This window comes from Denticeps clupeoides, chromosome 19, assembly GCF_900700375.1.
Source record: "Denticeps clupeoides chromosome 19, fDenClu1.1, whole genome shotgun sequence".
Classification (NCBI taxonomy): Eukaryota; Metazoa; Chordata; class Actinopteri; order Clupeiformes; family Denticipitidae; genus Denticeps; species Denticeps clupeoides.
The window spans coordinates 15,961,754-15,979,740 of record NC_041725.1 but is presented as its reverse complement, the minus strand read 5'-3'; the positions used below and the strand labels follow the sequence as shown (position 1 = coordinate 15,979,740).

General features: G+C 46.3%; 2 protein-coding genes across 5 annotated transcripts; one reads left to right on the top strand and one right to left on the bottom strand.

The window, feature by feature from the left end:
* Positions 1 to 1,170: 1,170 nt before the first annotated feature.
* Positions 1,171 to 2,549, bottom strand: xcr1a.1 (chemokine (C motif) receptor 1a, duplicate 1). The gene has a single exon (XM_028962187.1). The coding sequence runs from the start codon at positions 2,494 to 2,496 to the stop codon at positions 1,462 to 1,464; it is 1,035 nt and encodes a 344-aa protein (XP_028818020.1). The 5' UTR covers positions 2,497 to 2,549; the 3' UTR covers positions 1,171 to 1,461.
* A 996-nt stretch (positions 2,550 to 3,545) lies between these two features.
* fyco1a (FYVE and coiled-coil domain autophagy adaptor 1a) lies at positions 3,546 to 17,638 on the top strand. 4 transcript variants are annotated; one of them, XM_028962619.1, is made up of 21 exons: positions 3,546 to 3,750; positions 3,843 to 3,913; positions 4,139 to 4,237; positions 4,320 to 4,426; positions 4,920 to 5,045; positions 6,071 to 6,177; positions 7,903 to 8,046; positions 8,319 to 8,412; positions 9,464 to 10,648; positions 10,860 to 11,945; positions 12,648 to 12,740; positions 13,296 to 13,414; positions 13,485 to 13,640; positions 14,630 to 14,782; positions 15,218 to 15,411; positions 15,615 to 15,723; positions 15,958 to 16,041; positions 16,121 to 16,173; positions 16,264 to 16,331; positions 16,675 to 16,784; positions 16,866 to 17,638. In XM_028962619.1, exons 3-21 carry the CDS (start codon positions 4,177 to 4,179, stop codon positions 16,939 to 16,941), a joined length of 4,125 nt encoding a protein of 1,374 aa, XP_028818452.1. In that variant the 5' UTR covers positions 3,546 to 3,750; positions 3,843 to 3,913; positions 4,139 to 4,176; the 3' UTR covers positions 16,942 to 17,638. The 4 variants fall into 4 exon arrangements, with proteins under 4 accessions (XP_028818452.1, XP_028818451.1, XP_028818449.1 ...); XM_028962618.1 differs by having other exon boundaries at positions 4,142 to 4,237; positions 16,121 to 16,331; XM_028962616.1 differs by having other exon boundaries at positions 16,121 to 16,331.
* Positions 17,639 to 17,987: the final 349 nt, after the last annotated feature.

Here is a 17,987-nt window from a genome sequence, read left to right as displayed (position 1 = left end):
CAAGTATTTTCACCACAGGAATATTAGGGGTTGTAATCCATTTGTTGGACTCGATCTTCATAGACAGGCATGTCCCATCATGAGAAAAGGAATTTAAGGCGGCAAATTACAAAGTTGTGCTTTTCTCAGATGCTCAACCCTCTGACACCATGGAATCCTCTTAAAATGGTTCTGGGGGAACCGCGTTAGGCCTAGCTATGCGGATCCAGAGGTTAAGGGGAAGGCTACAAAAGGCTCTCAGAGGTTTCGTTAGGGAACGGAAGCCACAGCCACATGTGTATAGACCCAGATCTGGCAGGCCCAGAAAAATGCAGAAGCGGCATATGGGGAGGACTGTGAGAACACCTGCAGACAAACCACCCTCCAAAAAACTTGCAAGAACATCTTTCTGCACCTGGTGTGGCGGGGTGACAAGGAAGAAGCTCTTTCTGCCACAAAAAGAGTCACTTGTTGTACGCAAAAGCTAATTTAGACAAGCCCGATCCTTTTTGGAGCAAAGTGCATCATGATGCAAAAAACGTAGTCATTTGGTTTTACCAAAAAGCGGTTTGCATGGTGGAAGAAGAAGGACACCACGGTATTCCAAGAAAAACTGTTGAAGTTACGCAGAGACATCAACCCGAAACCCAGCTCAAAATCTTCAAAGCGATACCTGCAGAGGGGGAAGTAGGGTGTTCCGGACTTGTCCGTCACTGTCCCCCGACTTGAATATGATCGGAAATGCCGCCATCAGAATCCAGGCAGCCATCAAAGTCTCTAGGAGGTTATATTTATAAAAAGAGGACCAACCAAGCATTGATGTAAATTCTCTGTTCGGGTGCCCAGATTTATGCACCTGCCTAATTTTGTAATGAGGTGTACTGCGTATTTTCTGTTAATACGACTGCCTTAATGTCACTGCTGAAATACTGCTGTTTCCATAATGCATGGCGGATATTAAATCTCTTCTCTAGTTCAGAGGTCCATTTCTGAGCATGACTGCGAACGTGGATTCGTGCAGTAGTAGTGCGGTACCGGTAGTTCTGCAAATGGCCTTCGTGCTGACAGTTAAGGGCGTTTCTTTTTCCCACATCAGAATGCCGACAGAGTGAAGTGGAACTGAAGTGATTCTACATGTGGGCAGCTTCTCTTTTCTTTCACTCACCCAAAATGATGAATAGGAGGACTGCGGACGGGAAGCCGTTTACTTCAGATCATCTCAACTCTTTAACAAACAGCCAATATCAGACAGTAATCACAAAAACAGCGATTTTGCCACATTCGGGGCAACGAGGTCGAAACATAAAAAGCAAACAGTTGGAAAGTGGAAAGTATTCAAAATCTAATACATGTATGTAACCAATTCAGGCCGCCAGCGTTCACAGTTTAAAGAAGACATGGAACTCAGCTCTGGATCCAGATTATGGAACTGTTTGTGTGTGTGTTTTATCTAGTGGGAATCAGAATAAGGAGGATGCCGGTCTAGTACATGGACCCTTGAGATGGGACCAGGCCCAGCCGGGTGGGCTGGGTCTCCACGCTGGCCGGACGGGCCGGCAGGATCTTCTGCAGGAGCACTTTCAGGTGCCTTCGGAACTTCACCCCTACGAAGACGTAAAAGACCGGGTTGAGGCAGCAGTGGGAGAAGGCGACCAGGCGACAGACGTAGAAGGTGAAGTCCAGACGCTTGCTGACGTCGCAGGTGAACGTGTGTGGAATGGTGGTTAGGAAGATCAGCACGTTGTAGGGTGCCCAGCCCACAAAGAACAGCACCACGATGCTGAAGATGAGCTTCACCGTCCGGATCCGCTTGTTGGCCGGAGACCGCAGGATGGTCCGCAGTATTTGGGTGTAGCAGAAGGCCATGACGAGGAAAGCAGCAAGGAACAGGATGTTCTGCTGGTAGACCACGAGGGTCTTCCAGCCTTGGGCGTCGTACTCGCAGTAGAACCGGCCCTCGTGCTCCTGGACCGTGCTCCGCAGGGCGGGGGCCGCGGCCGCCAGGCTGACGGCCCAGACCACCAGGGCGGGCCAGCGGGCCTCCCCGCGGTCCGACAGCGGGTGGACCACCGCCAGGTAGCGCTGCACCGTCATCAGCGTCAGGGACAGGACGCCGCTGTAGAAGCCGGCGTGGAAGACGAGGCTGACGGCCTTGCAGCTGGCCTCGCCCAGCGTCCATCCGCGCAGGTGGTAGGACGCCCAGAAGGGCAGGCCGAGGGTGAAGAGCAGGTCGGACAGTGCCAGGTTCAGGATGGCGCTGTTGGTCGCGGACCGGAGGTTCTCGAACCGGACCAGGACCACCAGGACCAGCGTGTTGCCCAGGAGGCTGAAGGCGATGACGCCCGAGAAGAAGACGACGGTCGCGACGGAGCCGATTCTCACCACGTCGCTCTTGTCGCAGTAGTCGTTGGAGGTCGAGTAATCGGGCTCGGGTTCCGGCCGGGTGGCAGCAAGCGACACCTCATCAGCAGCGACCAACAAATTCCCCGCAGGAGCCGTGCGAATGACCGTAGACATTTCTGGTTCCCCGTAGGAGAGTCGAACTGCGACAGAGAACTGAGCAACTGACATTTATCTCTAACCACACGTTCCGCTGCTTCCGCCTGTCACATTCAGAGACATCAGCCCCAAAGCCTCTAATTATACACTTTCTTTAATAAACTGTACGAACAAACAGTGTTGCACACTTTTAGACATCTCTCACCACCTCACACTGCACTGCTGTATTATTATCATTATTATTATTACAATTTCACACTATCATATCATATTACTTTTATTATTATCACTTTAAAATTGTATTTGTCACATACACAGTCATACATGGTGTGAAATGCAGTGAAATGCTTTAGCGACTGCTATAGACCACAGTATTGCAAATATTGCAAGTATACAGTGAACAAATATGCAAATATTGCAAACATACACTTTTATGTCTAACAGGTAATAAAATATGTGTAACAGGTAGGGTGAAGGTGTGCAAATGACTAAAGTGAAAGTAAAACGTAAAAAATGTGTGCAAGGAATGGGTGGATTGAGTCCAGAAGTGGTTGAAGGTAAAAGTATTGTTATTATTATCATATTATATACTGTATATACTAAATTCATATACGGTGATGTACCATCATACTGCTGCTACTCGTCCGTCTGGCTTGTCTCGACCTGCACTATATTATGGGTCGGTGCGCAGTGTCCTGTGTTGGTGTATTATTTTTAAATTGCGGTTTTGTCTCGTCGCTCTGTGTACTTGTATACGATGAGGCGACAACATGGCTGATTATAATGATTGATTATTGATTCAGATGATTGATGACGATTATGGTTTTTATTGTAGGGCGCGTCATCCACGTTGCGCCCGCTGTTGCGTGTTTTTTTTTTTTTTTTGGACAGTTTAGACGAATCTCAATCACGTGACGCGTGTGTTTACGCGCGTGTTGCAACCAAGCTACGTGGTCGTCCAATAGAAAGGAGGAGGAGGAGGGATCTGCTGCCACGACAACCAATCAGACACCAGAGATTTCCGACGGGGCGTCAACAATTTTATTTACATTAAATCTATTTAAATAAGCAGGCACAGTCCTGCACATTTCTGCTTCCTCCGTTTGATTAGAGTATCTGAACTGAGTAGCGTTTCTATCTTCAAAACGGGCCGTAAGCTGCTTCTCCAGGCGGCTCAGGCGGCTGTCAGTCAAACAGGGGTCGCCGCTAACAAGTTTGTGTGAGAACGAAAAGTGTCGCCGAGTCCCGAAGCGACCATGTAAATATGTGGAGGTATGTTTGTTCAGATTGTCAAACAGTAGGTCGTCTTCTCATGAGCGGATCATCAGCAGATGATTCTTATTTCTCTGTTTCGTCTCCATCAGAAACCTGAAGCGGCAACAGCCGAGCCGAAAAGCCTAAAACCTCCGAAAGTCCCCAAGAACATCATGAACAAGTGAGAGAGACGAATACAGCACCTAAATACCTACTGAAGCAACATACTTCACAACGGCAGGCGCTAGTATGAGTAGTTATGCAGTAATAGTAATGTAGTGCACTAGTGACCAATTGGTTGCATATAGAAAAATGTCTTCAAATGTACTTTAGAAGGCCGTGCTGGTGGGTAGGGACGTGTGTGTGTGTGTGTGTGTCTGTCTTATCTCTGCTGCATATGACACAGCAGTCAGCCCACGACCCCCTGACCCCGTATGCGTGACCATGGCGACTGGACCAGCTGTGGGACAGAGCCAGCTTCAGAGGATCATCCAAGATCTTCATGGTACAGTGGGTGAAGTTGTATGGATGAGAAGTGTGTGTGTGTGTGTGTGTTAGCACTAACTGGTCGAGTTTCTTGGCTGCAGATGCGGTAGCTGAACTCAGCAGAGAGTTTAAGGAGGGTGGAGAGCCGATCACTGATGACAGCTCCAACCTGCACAAGTTCTCCTATAAACTTGAATACCTGCTACAGGTGAGGTCCGCACACACACACACAGACACACACAAATACACTGTCGAGGAAGGAGGACGCATACGCATGACGTCACAAGTCAGGGGGTTTATTACATGGAGCACACAACAGGGAAACATCCCCATCCCCTTCTGGACCCGATCCTGACACACCTCCTCACACACCTTTACCTGCTACTGGGATTGCATGTTTTTGAGGAAGTTCTCTAGTTCTCCTCATCTGAAACATTTTGCAGAGACCAGGTTAATAAAATGAACCGTTTAATTAAGCACTTCCTCATCCTTGTCAAAACGCCTATATCAGCATCCTCTTGGGGACACAGCGGAGATCAGGGAACTCTGTATATTTTGCCACCCTGTGAGTTTGAACTGCCTTTTAACACTGAAAGCATGAGAACTGAATTTGGTGCTTTAAAAAAAAAAACATAAACCCATGAGTGGACCACAGATCATGTTTGCGTTTGTTGAACTTTTTCCCGTCACTTTCTTTTTAGTTTGACCAGAAGGAGAAGACCACCTTTCTTGGTACCAGGAAGGACTACTGGGACTATTTCTCTGACTGCTTGGTCAAGGTGAAAGGTGCCAATGATGGGATTCGCTTTGTCAAGTCCATAGCGGAGGTACCCATGTCCTTGAGTTTCTGCAGGGTTCTCAGGCTCCAGGGAAAGGGGAATTAGGAAAGGTCATGTGACTGGTATCATAAAAAAGATTTTACATCATGGCATTAATTTGAGGCAGTAGTACACTACCCGTTAAAAGTTTGGACCCCCATACTCTGTGGTGGTTATGGAGACTAAGATGGAGCTGTTTTGAAGAATCCAATAAAATAAATGTTTTACATCACAGTAAAAGATCCCTGGTTTGTAAAAACTTCCCGTAATGGGAAGGTTACCGGTTTGAATCCCAAACCAACAATGTGCCACTGAGGAGCTACTGAGCAAAGCACCGTCCCCACACACTGCTCCCCAGGTGCCTGTCATGGCTGACTCATAAATGACCAGACTTTTGACTAGTAGTGTACGTTGGGGTAATTAACACAAACATGCAACAGCACGCTAATACACACACAGAATTTATATTCAGGTGCAGTTCTCATTACATTTACAGCATTTATCAGACACTCTTATCCAGAGCGACTTACAATCAGTAGTTACAGGGACAGTCCCCCCCTGGAGACACTGAGGGTTAAGTGTCTTGCTCAGGGACACAATGGTAGTAGGTGGGATTTGAACCTGGGTCTTCTGGATCATAGGCGAGTGTGTTACCCACTAGGCTACTACAACCCATAGTAGTCTAGTTCAAGCCTCTGTTTTGTTGTCTCACTGTAGGATGTCTCCCCTGTGCCTTTCACGACTCTTTAGCACACCAGCTAGTGGGGACAACAGTTTGGGCCGGTGACACTCAGGCCCCGTCGACTGTGGACTCATCGTGATTGGTTGGCGGTTGCAGGAGTAAGACTGTCCCATAGTGAGCCAGCAGATCACATAGCTGAAAGAACTTAATCCTGGTTCTCTAACACCATGAGTGTTCCGAGGGAGGAAGGGATGAGCCGGTTTAGAATGACCTAATGATGGGTCATGCTGTATGATAATCATCATCGTATGACGTAGGTGAGCCATGTGCAGGTGTTGTGTGTTGTGTGCAGCTCAAGACGTCCCTGGGCAAGGGCCGGGCCTTCATCCGCTACTCCCTGGTGCACCAGCGCCTGGCTGACACCATGCAGCAGTGTTTAATGAACCAGCGAGTCACCAGGTAAAACGTTCCCTTCTCTGGCTTCTCTGCGTACAGAAATATTAGCTCCTTCATATTTATACACATCTTTATTTTAAATCTCCTAAATGATGCAGTGTCACACCTTGACATGCTCTCGGCTGGGCATGAAGCATGGAGTTATTTTCAGCTGGTGGTCACTTCCGTTTCTAACCGAGAATGCATTTAAAATCTGCAGATTAGCATTTAAACAAGCTTTATGCATTTTGCTAAATGGGTGTCCGATTGCAGAAACAAGAACTATTTGCAAGTATTTTTTACTTTGCACGTTTGTTATTCATTTCACTAGTTTTTCTCTGTCTGTCTCATTATTGTCTACATGTTTTTTGAGAAATGTTATTCTTGCACCGCATGTGTCCCATGCTTGCACTTTATGTAGCTCAGTCTGTCTGTGTCGCACACGTGCACTTTATGTCAGTATGGAACATTGTTAAAATGTTACACGTAGCACCAGATTCTGGAGAAACTTTATTTCGTTTCACTATGTACTGTCTAACAATTACAATAAACTCTTCAAGTTCAGCTTCAAGAAACTACCAGTTACTTTTGGAAGCCAACATCTTTTAAAAAGCACTAAATTAAAGAGGTTGGGTCCTACTACAATAAACATGACAAAACCTCAAGATCCTCAGTCCCCTCACCTAAACATCACTGAAAATCTGAAACAGAGCAGACTATGCAATATGGCCCAAGAATGACAAGCGTTTTGCAAAAAATGACTGGTCTCAGGTAAGAATTACAGAAGGCATTTACAAGCTGTGACAGTTACTAAATGAGGAATTACCAAGTACTGATCATTTTGGGTGGCCTGCTTCAGGCCATCACACACACACACACACACACACACACACACACATATATATATATATATATAGCGCAATGACGCAATATTGCAGGCCATCATATATATATATATATATATATAGCAAAACACTATATATATCTTATTTTTAAGCATGCATTTGTGTGTGTGCAGTTGTGTGTGTGAGATTGAAATTACCCACCAAAGCCCTAAGCAGTACAGGCTGCTATTGTGAGTGAATGAATTGTCTTGTGTCGAGCAGTTAGTGTTTTGTAGGTGTGTGTGTGTGTTCACGGTTCCCATAAACGCTGTTCCTCTTTCATTGTGTCTAATCATCACAGGTTTGTGAAACTGTGCGTGTGTGTGGTAGAAAGCTATTTGTTTTTTTGTTTTAAGGCTTGAATTGACTTTGGAGATGATTTCAGTTTTACTGTAAGGTCTCTCAGTGACATTTAAGTGATGCCACATCAGAAGAGAGACGGTACAGGAAGTGGAAGAGTCTGTTTTTATTCTTCATTTCAGTTTAATCTTGTGGGATGTTGTGTATGGTGATGTGTTGTGATTCAGTAGATCATCAGACCTGCTGATCTCTGTGGTGCCTCAGCAGCATCTGGACTGGATGAAGTTCTTGACTGGTCCATATTCATCTCCTATGATGGTCCAGCCACAGAATCTTGTAATAATGTATAAAGAGATGCAGAATCAGATTGAAAATATCATGACATGTTGTCACGTTATTAACCACACCCATGTGTTGGCTGTCATCTGTCATTTCATCACTGGCAGGTTTCTGCTGTCTGGGTGTATCCGGGTGGTGAATCACCTTCCCTCATCATGTCTGGTCCTCCCTGAATCCATTGGTTTTGTATGTAAAGTCTGACCAGTGTGTTTGTGTGACTTGGCAGTGATTGGTACTTCAGCCGAAGCCCCTTCCTCAAAAGTCATCTTTGTGGTGATATCATCAATCATCTTTATGAGCTTAATGAAGTCCAGTTTGATGTGGCACCGCGAGGTCATGACCTCGACTCAGGTTGGCCCTCTTTTGCCAGGTATGTTGAAACTGTAAACTCTGAAACTAATTAAATTATTAAACTGAAACTAATTAAAATATTTCCTTCTGCTGGTTTGACATGCAGCAGCAATATGTTACTGACTGCACTTACTACCATTGTGTCTCTGAGCAAGACACTTGACCTGGAATGTCTCCAGGGGGTGTGTCCCTCTAATTACTGATTGTAATGCGTTCTGGAAATGCTGTAAATGTAAATGAAGTTGTGTTGTGTCTGTGTGTATATAATGTGAGTGTAAATATGTTTTTCAGAAGGACTCTGGGAATGTCCAACTCTCCCAGTCATGTGTGGAAGGCGCCAAGTCGCAGTTCCAGCATCAGCAGTCTGGCCAGCTCCTACTCTCAGGTACGACCTGGAGGGTGAAAGGGGGTTTAAATCGTCCAGAATGAGGACGTTGGGTGCAGTGTCTTGGATCAGTATTGAGGGGGGTTTAAGTGAATAAAGTCTTAACTTATTTGGCGAGACTATTATTTTATCTTAATGTTTAATAAACGGTTTCATATTGTTTTCCAGGTCTATAGATCGAACAAATAATAATGACTAATACAAATATTATAAATTCAATACAAAAAATATATTTGACAATTGATCAACTAGAATATTTGGTCTTTGGTTTTTGTGTTGTCACTTCTGAGTCAGATTCTTTAAAATGCCGTTAACAGTATAAAAAATAGCAGTTAGTTGTTATTTTGTCATGACAACTACAACTATTGCCTGAACTAGCTGTGGAAATGATCATTTAAATTGAAAAGTATGAAATCACTTTCCATTATGCTTAGCCTTCTCACTTTGGGTTGCATCCCGAGACACTGGGCGCTGTGTAAAGTATTGAGAGGTCCCTGCTGGGATTTGAACTTGGAGGTGGGAGGCCACTATGTGGGCCAGAAAGAATTTCATTGTTGGTGTAATACCGCTTAAGTTAAATACAAGCTGTTTAAAGGGAAGGTGTGAAAGTTTTATAAGGGTGCTAGCCAAGACTAGACCTTTGATGCTTGCAATGTGTGAAGTCCTGATTTGGGTCTGTGCTGAAAATCGCATCCACTTTGTCAGTGTAGAGTATTTTTAACCTTAATTGATGTCATTACTTACACCTTGCTTGGTATAGTATTTCATGTCAGTTTAGCTGCCATTAAAAAGGCTGATTAGTGATATAAAACCATATGAACCTCACAGCAACAACTTATAAACCGAAGACCAAAGTCATACCCCCCCCAAAAAAAGTCTCCTTCAGTATTGATCCAAGAATAGTCGAAAAGAACGATGATAAATAATACATTCTGACAAAAATAAATCAAATTATATTTTCATAGTATGTAATCCTAGTATGTAGTAGCAAGTGACCGAGACTGATTTGTCCATAGTGATGCTACATCCTACATGTGTCTTCCTCTGACAGGTTCATGATCTCCCCAGTAGCCCCGACTTTGATCGCTCTGGTCTCCTGGGTGACAGAGTGGGTGGGGACGACTCATGCTTGAGTGCGGTGGATGAACTTCGTCTGGAGCTGGACCAGTCGGAGCTGTGTCAGCATGAGCTGGTGGAGAAGGTGACGCAGATGGGCAGAGAGGCCTCTGAGCTGCGCTCCGTGTTGCAGGAGCTCCAGAGGCAGCTGGACATTTCATTGGAAGCCCAGGCCAACCATCAGCAGCTGCAGAGGGACCTGGAGGCCTTGGAGCAGCAGGAGCGGATCCTGGCCCAGGAGCTTCTCACCCTGAGAGTTCGTGAGGCTGCACATGAGTCATCCAGAGTGGAGCTGCAGGAGAAACTGACCTCAGCTGAGAAGAAGAACAATGAGCTGATGGCCAAGCTGGATGTTGCCTTGGAAGATAAGGGCCAGCGGGCAGCCAGCCACTTCTCCTCAGCCCAGAAGATCCATGAGCTTCTGGATGAATTGAAAGAGGCAGAGCAGGCACGGATGGAGGCCCTGGGTGATGCAGAGGAGAGGCGTAGGCAGGTGGAGAGACTGAATGAGGAGCTAAAGGCAAAGGAGGAGGTGCTGCGTGAAACACAGAAGAGAACGGACACCTTAAAAGAGGAGTTTGAAGACCTGAGGAGAAGAAAGGAGGAGCAACACAAGGCTGCAGGGTTCCTCCAGGGAGAACTGGGGGGTAGGGAAAAGGAAGCGAGGGAGTTGCAGGAGAAACTTAACCAGCTGAAGTGTGATATGGAAATCAGAGAGAGAGAAGTAAAGCAGGAGAAGAAGACCCTCATACAGAAACTTGAAGCCCAGAAGAAGTCAGAAGAAGTAGCGATTGAGGCCCTGACCCACCGGGTGAATGAGTTGGATTGCGCATCCAGGGATCAGGCCAGGAAGATGGAGGAGTATAAGGTCCAGTGCAGCAGCCTGATGGAGCTGAACAGTAAGCTGATGGCCGGGGCCAAGAAAGCTGAGGAGGCCAGGATGGAGCTGGCGGGGCGGTGGACGACTCTCGAGGAGGAACTGTCTGCCCTACAGACCTCTGAGAAGCAGCTGCGCAGCCACATCGATGATGCGGCTGAACGCGAGCGGCGTCTGTGTGAGAAGAACCAAGGCCTGGACGAGGAACTGCAGAAGGCACGCATGCAGGTGGCGGTGGCAGAGGTCAGTGTCACTTTCACAGTCAGATGACAAAACTGAGTTATACGCCATTTCATTTCTCTGAATAACCATTTCTGATGTCTCTGTCTAAATGCAATGTATCATATTGTAAGATAAGATATTTGCAAAAGTTCCAAATTGTCTCCTAATACCATGGCATACTCCACACTGGGCATTATTTAATACAGGACATGATGTCCTCTCCCCCCATCAGGCGACAGCTCGGAGGCTAGAGGAGGAGAACCAGGAGCTGCGCGGGGACCAGACCGTGGTGAAGGCCCAGATGCAGGAGGAGCTGCTCTCCATCGGTGGTCAGATGACCGAGCTGGAGAAGAACCTTGGGGCCTCACGGTGCAGCGAGGCGAACCTCACGGTGCAGCTCCGCGACAGAGCGTCCCAGATCGAGGAGCTCCGGCAGCAGTGCGTGGAGCTGCAAGGTCGGGTGGAGGTGCTGCAGGCGGCTGCTGAGGAATCATTGAGGACCAGCACTCAACTCCGAGAGCAGCTGGAGAGGCTGGAGGAGGAGAAGAGGAGTGGGGTGAAGGAGGTGCAGATGGCTCGAGGTAAAATGAGTGTACTGGCGGAGCAGCTCTCCTCGAAGGGAAAAGAGGTGACTGAACTTCAGCAAGAGGTGCTTCAGCTGAGGACGAAGCTTCATAGCGCAGGGGAGGAGCAGGTCGACACCCAAACCTGCCTGGAGGTGACAGAGGCCACTTGTGCTGAACTGCGCCTCCTGGTGGAGCAGCTGAACGTGCAGACAGAGGAGCTGAACCGGACCCATGCGGCTGAACTCCTGCAGTGCCACCAGCGGGAGGAAGTCCTCGCCAACCAACGAGACCAAGAGAGGGTCGGCCGCGGGGAAGCCACTGGGAATCTGGAGGCCACCCAGGCTGAACTGTCCGAGCTGAAGGCCCAGAATGAGCATCTGGTGCTGGAGAACACAGAGACACGCGAGGGCCTTCACCGGGCCAACACCGAGATGGCAGAGCTGGGCATCAACCTCTGCCGCATAACCGCCGAATGCCAGGAGGCACGCCAGCATATCGAAGACCTACAGGCCTGCGCCCGAGACGCAGAGCAGCTGAACGCCAGCCTGGTGCTGCTGCGCCAGGAGAACCTCAGCCTGCGGGAGCAACTGCTCCGAACGGAGAAGCTTCCAGACACAGTGAAGGAACTTCAGGAGAAAGTGGCGTGGGCAGAGTGCCAGTTGCAACAGGAGCGCGATGCCAGGAGAGAGGAGGTGGCGGCAGTGAAGTTCCAGATGAGTTCTGATATGATGAGCCAGCAGGGCCAGGTGAAGGTACGAATCAGAGCATTCTGATTGGCTGCACAGCCTGAGCACATGTTGGTGAATATGCAGACAGCCAGGAAAGTTTGTGGTGGTAGTAGCCTAGTGGGTAAGACACTCGCCTGTGAACCAGAAGACCCGGGTTCGAATCCCACTTACTACCATTGTGTCCCTGAGCAAGACACCTAACCCTGAGTTGCTCCAGGGAGACTGTCCCTGATTGTAATACTGATTGTAAGTCGCTCTGGATAAGGGCGTCTGATAAATGCTGTAAATGTAAAGTTTAATAGCAACTTTTATTGGCTGGGATAGACTTGTCCAGTAACCTCACTCACTCAACTTTAGATAACACTGGTCCACAGCACATGAAGTGTCCTTGTACCCGGTGTCAGTTCGGTTTGTCGTTCCAGTCCAGTCTCTTTTAACTTGTGACTTCCTCTCTGAGCCTCAGCAGCCTCATTTTAAATGGTTGGATTTACAGGTTAATGGATTAAGTGACTGCTGACAATGTTCATGCTGATTGTGCTGTTGGGCCAATTTTCATTGACAGACACTGGCCATTAGTAGAGAAATACAGCAATTAGAGAATACGGTAATTAACGTATTAATTACCATGTGGGGCTGTGTGCACGCAGAAGAAGATTTATATGATCTGATTATTGATCTGAGCAGCATCTAGGCCGGTTATCCAATGCGGTCTTTATCCCGATGCAGAGCCTCAGAGACGAGCTGGATGCGCTGAAGATACTACTCAAGGCTGAAAATGAGAGGTCATGTATTCTGGAGGCCAAAATTCCTGAGCTGGAGGTGAGTAAAGGCGTCTAGTCCAACCAGGCGACACGTAACTATAGAAACGGTCCAGAATTAGAACAACTACAGTTCTTTTATAAAATAGCAAAATGTCAATGTCAATATATTGAATTTGTGAATTACACATATCATGTGCGCACACACAAACACACCATGTGGTAAACTATTCTGTGGAGGCCCTGTTCAGAAGGAGCTGTTGGGTATGGAGGATTAATTTAGAAACACTTTCAGTTGTGAGAATAAATTTAACAGCAGCTCTCTGAAACAGCATCTCTGGTGCAGCCGAACTGTAATCAGAGCGAAAGGAAACCATGGAGGACATTTTCACTGCTCTCACAATCAAACTCACGCCCAAGGTGTTCAAAAAAACAAGACTCCACACATCTTTCTCAGTAGTTGGAAGTGCATGTCCTCAGCTTCTGTCACATGTAGGGTTCTACCAGATGTTCCTGAGGTCAAGAATGATAATTGAACCCATTGTGATGTTTCAGAGAGAGAAAGGGGGCTGGAGGACTTGCTTTGTGTTTTAATGCTCTGTGTTTGATTGTGTAGGCAGTAAATGAGGAGTACTCTCAGCTGATCGAGGAGAAGGACACTCACATCACAAAGTCTGAAGCTCTCATACGAGAGGGTGAAGAGGAAAATCAAAAACTCAGAGAGAAGATTGTCAGGTCAGTTGACGTCATGATGAATAAAACCGCTCTCCCTCCTTGGTTGACGTGTCTCCTCCGTCTCTCTCAGCACTGAGGAGGCGCTGTGTGTGGAGCGGGAAGAGAGGCAGCGACTGAAGGAGAAAGCAGAGCAGCTGGACACAGAGGCTGTCAAAATGGCTGCAGAAATCGAGGACCTGAGCAATACGAAGACCAACCTAGAGGAGCGCCTCATCGAACTCATCAAGTAGGCTTCATGTCCGTGTAGCTCCTCTGATGGTTCTTTAGCTCAGAAAGTGAAAGTTAGAGAATTGAACTTCAGTGAGTCCTTCCACACGAATGCATGGTTTATGGCTGCATCCCTTTGAATTCTAATTTTTACGTTTACATTTATCCTTTTTCCATATTCAGTGTAATCTGTGTGTCTGTGTGTGTGTGTGCATGCAGGAATGCAGAATTTGCCAGTTTCCTCGAACCTGACTGTTCTCAGGAAATCACACACTGTGGTCCCAGCAGGGGACACTTATTCATCTCCCCCTCAGAGGCAGCAGCGACCGAGGGAGAGAAGTGCAGAGAAAAAAGCACAGTCCCACAATCCCCCATAAAAAGGCTGTATACACAGATCAGCCATAACAATACAACCACCTGTCTGATCATGGTCTGGACTCCAGTAGATCTTTGAAGACATGCTGTGGTATCTGTCCCCAAGTTGGAGGTGGTGCCACATCCAATACTTACTGAAAGATCTGGAGAATTCTAAGGTCATGGCATAGTGCTTCATAATACATCATAATACACCATAATGCATCATGGGCACATCTGGGTTCCGAAATAAAATAAGGTCAGCTGATACCTGAATACTGAATGATCAGCTCTCCTGATGGGTCACACATTTATTAGCTACATTCAACCCAAAATGTGGTATGACCCGCTGGGCGGTCAAGAGAGAAACATGGGGTGATGGAGGTGAAATACACCAGGACAGATATGAGAGGCTCATGTCTCTTCTAAATCCTGCCTGTGTTTGGACAGCTGGGAGCATTCGAATTGTAAATATCTCACATGAACACACACACACACACAAGTGAGCTGCTTATTATGTCTGATGTGTTTGTGTCTCTTTGGTCAGTATCTATTTGGTTGTATCTTTGGTCTCTTGTCAGTCAGTGAATCTGACCTGGATTCTCTGTAAGAGGTGGAGTGACTGCTGCTCCTCTCTCTCTCTCTGGGGTTCAGGGATAAAGACGCTTTGTGGCAGAAGACAGACGCCCTGGAGTTTGAGCAGAAGCTGAGGGCGGAGGAACAGTGGTGGCTGGTTGACAGGGAGGTGAAACACTGCCTGGACTGTCAGGGTCAGTTCACCTGGTACCTGCGGAGACACCACTGCAGGTCTGTTACCCATCTTCCTGCATTTCAGATGATCAGTGCATATTTCATCTGTAAGATATAAATATTCTTTAAAGGTCCCCTGACACCAACCACAATGTTTGGCACAGACAGGACGTCCTGTAACCTTATGAAGGGAGAAATTCCTGATCCGGCTGCTCTTTACACTGCAGGACCATAGACAGGCGAGAGGGAACTTGTATTAATGTTAAATAATCTCACAAAGTTCAATTTTCATTTCAGGGGACCTTTAAGAGAACAGATGAAGCAGTACACACAATGCCACCTGAACGCGCACACACATCTGCATACACACTTCTAACCATTGCACGTTGCCTTTTGCCAATCAGCTTAAATCAAAAGTTCTTCCATGTGCAAATAAAACATTCTCATAATGTGTTTGGATGTGTGTGATGATCTGTGTGTGTTGTGTTGCAGGTTGTGTGGACGAATCTTCTGCTACTACTGCAGTAATAACTATGTATTGACAAAGTACAGTCAGAAGAAGGAGCGCTGCTGCAGAGAGTGTTACACACAACACACTGCTGTGGTGGAACGATTCACTCCTGCCGAGCTCCACACACACACACACGGCCAGCATGCAAACTACAAACCCACAGCCAAGGTTACGGGTACGAATACGCACAGTTCCACGTCTGCGTGTGGGTGTGAGTGCATTACGGTGGAGTGATGGCTGTAGGTCCCTCGCCAGCAATATTTCATCAGAACCAGTCAAATCCAGCACTGGGTGCCTCCTGAATTCTGAGACTGGCACTGAATTTGTGACTCGGATTTTTTAAGTGTTAAATTTGAGATTTTGTGTTCTGTTGCTTAGTTACCGATCCCAATACAAAACAAGAAGACGCATCTTATGACATCATCACTGAGGAGGAAGTGAATGGCATATATGACAGCGACTCACTGTCACACAGCACAGCAGAGCCGTAAGGAACACTAACACACACACACACACACACACAACGCCCATAGCATCTTAGCTGTATCGTACTGAATTGTAAATTAAATTCTGGTTGCTAGTGTAAAATAATGGATTCCTCTCTACATCTTACAGCTGTTAACACACACACACTGCGCACACACTTCTGCACAGGTATACTGCAGAGGGTGAAAAGTTGAAATGTTCCTGTATGTTGATTGGATGTTTGTACGTTGTTCAGCTCTTCAGGCCCTGATGACCTGGATGAGGTCGTGGCCACGTTGCAAGATGCTGAGATCAACCTTCTGAAGTTGGGAGAGCTGACGTGAGTTTGGGACCCACTGAGGAGTAGGAGGGGTGTTGTGATGATGATGATGATGATGAGGGGTGTGTGTGATCTGCAGCATGTGTGTTCCTCTGACACTGGAAGACATCTCTGCGTTTGGTGACAGTTCACGTGAGATCTTCATTAAATCCAGTTGCTACAGCATGATCTCCGTTTCCATGGTCGACTGTGGTCCCACCCTCAGCTGGGTCTTCTCCTCAGAGCCTAAAAGCATCTCCTTCTCTGTGGTCTTCAGAGAGAACTCAGACATGCCAGTGGAGCAGTCCAAGGTGTGTGTGTGTGTGTGTATAAGCTCTGATATGATTAGGAATCCTGTCCATTTTCAGGTCTGGTCAAATACAACATTTTTGCATTTAGCTGCCCCTTGAATCAAGAGGATTTACGGGATCAGTGTCCTTGCAGCGTCTTGGGATTCAGTTACACGGCAGCAAGTTGGGATTTTAATAGACAGGATCAGCAAACACTGAGTGGTGACCAGCAAAATTCTGACAGTTTAACGCTTATCCTGAAGTTTTAGGGAAATTAGGAAACTTGAGCACCAAGAGCATGTCTCCTGTGTAAGAAGTGTGTTCAGATTGTGCTAGCTGTGACAGAAGCATCTCTGTGCTTTAGGTGTTGATTCCACTGACGCGCTGCAACTCACACCAAGAAAATATCCAGGGGAAGCTGAAGGTCCGCAGCCCAGGACTCTACACCCTCATCCTGGACAACTCCTTCTCCAGGTACTGGCCAAGGGTTTCTTCCAGGAGACGTATGTGTGTGTTTCATGCAGAATGTCATTTCATCTCCTTTTTTCTCCACAGGTTCATCTCTAAGAAGGTCCTCTTTCACTTAACCATGGAGAAGCCGGTGATCTATGATGGCAGCGACTGCCCATAAGGAGTTGAGATGATTCAGGGCTGTGATGCGGTTCAAATTATGCGTCTTTATGCATCTTTTTAAAGCAAAGTATTTATAACATTTCATAATACATTTACTTTCAATATATATTAAGGAAGCACATTTATAATGTGCTCTGTAAAACCAGTGAACCTGGGTGTTTCTTAAACATATTTTATTACCACATTATATATTTTTTAAATGTTACGTTCATTATGCATGCACTGTGGACAGGTGAGTGTGTAATATCATCACACATTTAAATAGCAAATATTTTTAATGTCTGCGAATCGGAGGTTATTTGCCATAGACTCTCCATAGACCTCTGCATTTTGAGATCCCTCTACATAATATTTGGGTCAGTTAACATGTAGAAAATTGATTCATGAATCAATTTTGAATCATCCATGTCCACATCAATTCTACACCCACCCAAAAGTAGTAATGTGACGGAAAGGGGGGGATCAGATCATATTTGATTTTTTTTTAATGCTTTAATAATCCGATGCATGTACCAAGGGGTGTTTTATGTTGTGTTGTGTTTTTTTAAGTGCATAATCTGCCAGAATCATCACAGAATTCCTGCTGTCATCATCTGCATTTTTTAGTTTGGTTTTCCAGTACAGTGAGTAGTGTTCCATTATAAATCCCCCTGGTGAATTTGACATTTATTGTAATAATGAAGGGTTTAACCAAAGTTTCACTTCCGTATGTGTGTGTGTGTGTCTCCTTGCTTCATTGGAAAGACAAGTTCATATCTCAGGCAGCAGCTGTAGATTTTTCAATTGGGTCCGAGTTCTGAAGACGCTTCATGGTGTCTAGAGCATGAATCTCATTTCAGGAAGTTCCTCACCACTAAGAACATCTCAGGATTCTCCTCACATTTAAATGTTTTTACACTGCTTCTCTACAGACACTACTTGTCACTTCCAGGTCACTTTCCAGCTTTAAATGCATTTTGCACCTATTTACAGATTTTATCCTGCAGAGATGGTAGTTAAACAAAAAAAAATTCAATATTTGAAACTAAAACTTACATTTCAGTG

Coding starts and splice junctions, on each gene's coding strand:
- xcr1a.1 (XM_028962187.1), bottom strand. CDS start 2,496: ATGTCTACGGTCATTCGCACGGCTCCTGCGGGGAATTTGTTGGTCGCT.
- fyco1a (XM_028962618.1), top strand. CDS start 4,177: ATGGCGACTGGACCAGCTGTGGGACAGAGCCAGCTTCAGAGGATCATC. Junction 13,415..13,484: donor CTCAGAGAGAAGATTGTCAG/GTCAGTTGACGT, acceptor CGTCTCTCTCAG/CACTGAGGAGGCGCTGTGTG. Junction 16,785..16,865: donor CTGGACAACTCCTTCTCCAG/GTACTGGCCAAG, acceptor TTTTCTCCACAG/GTTCATCTCTAAGAAGGTCC.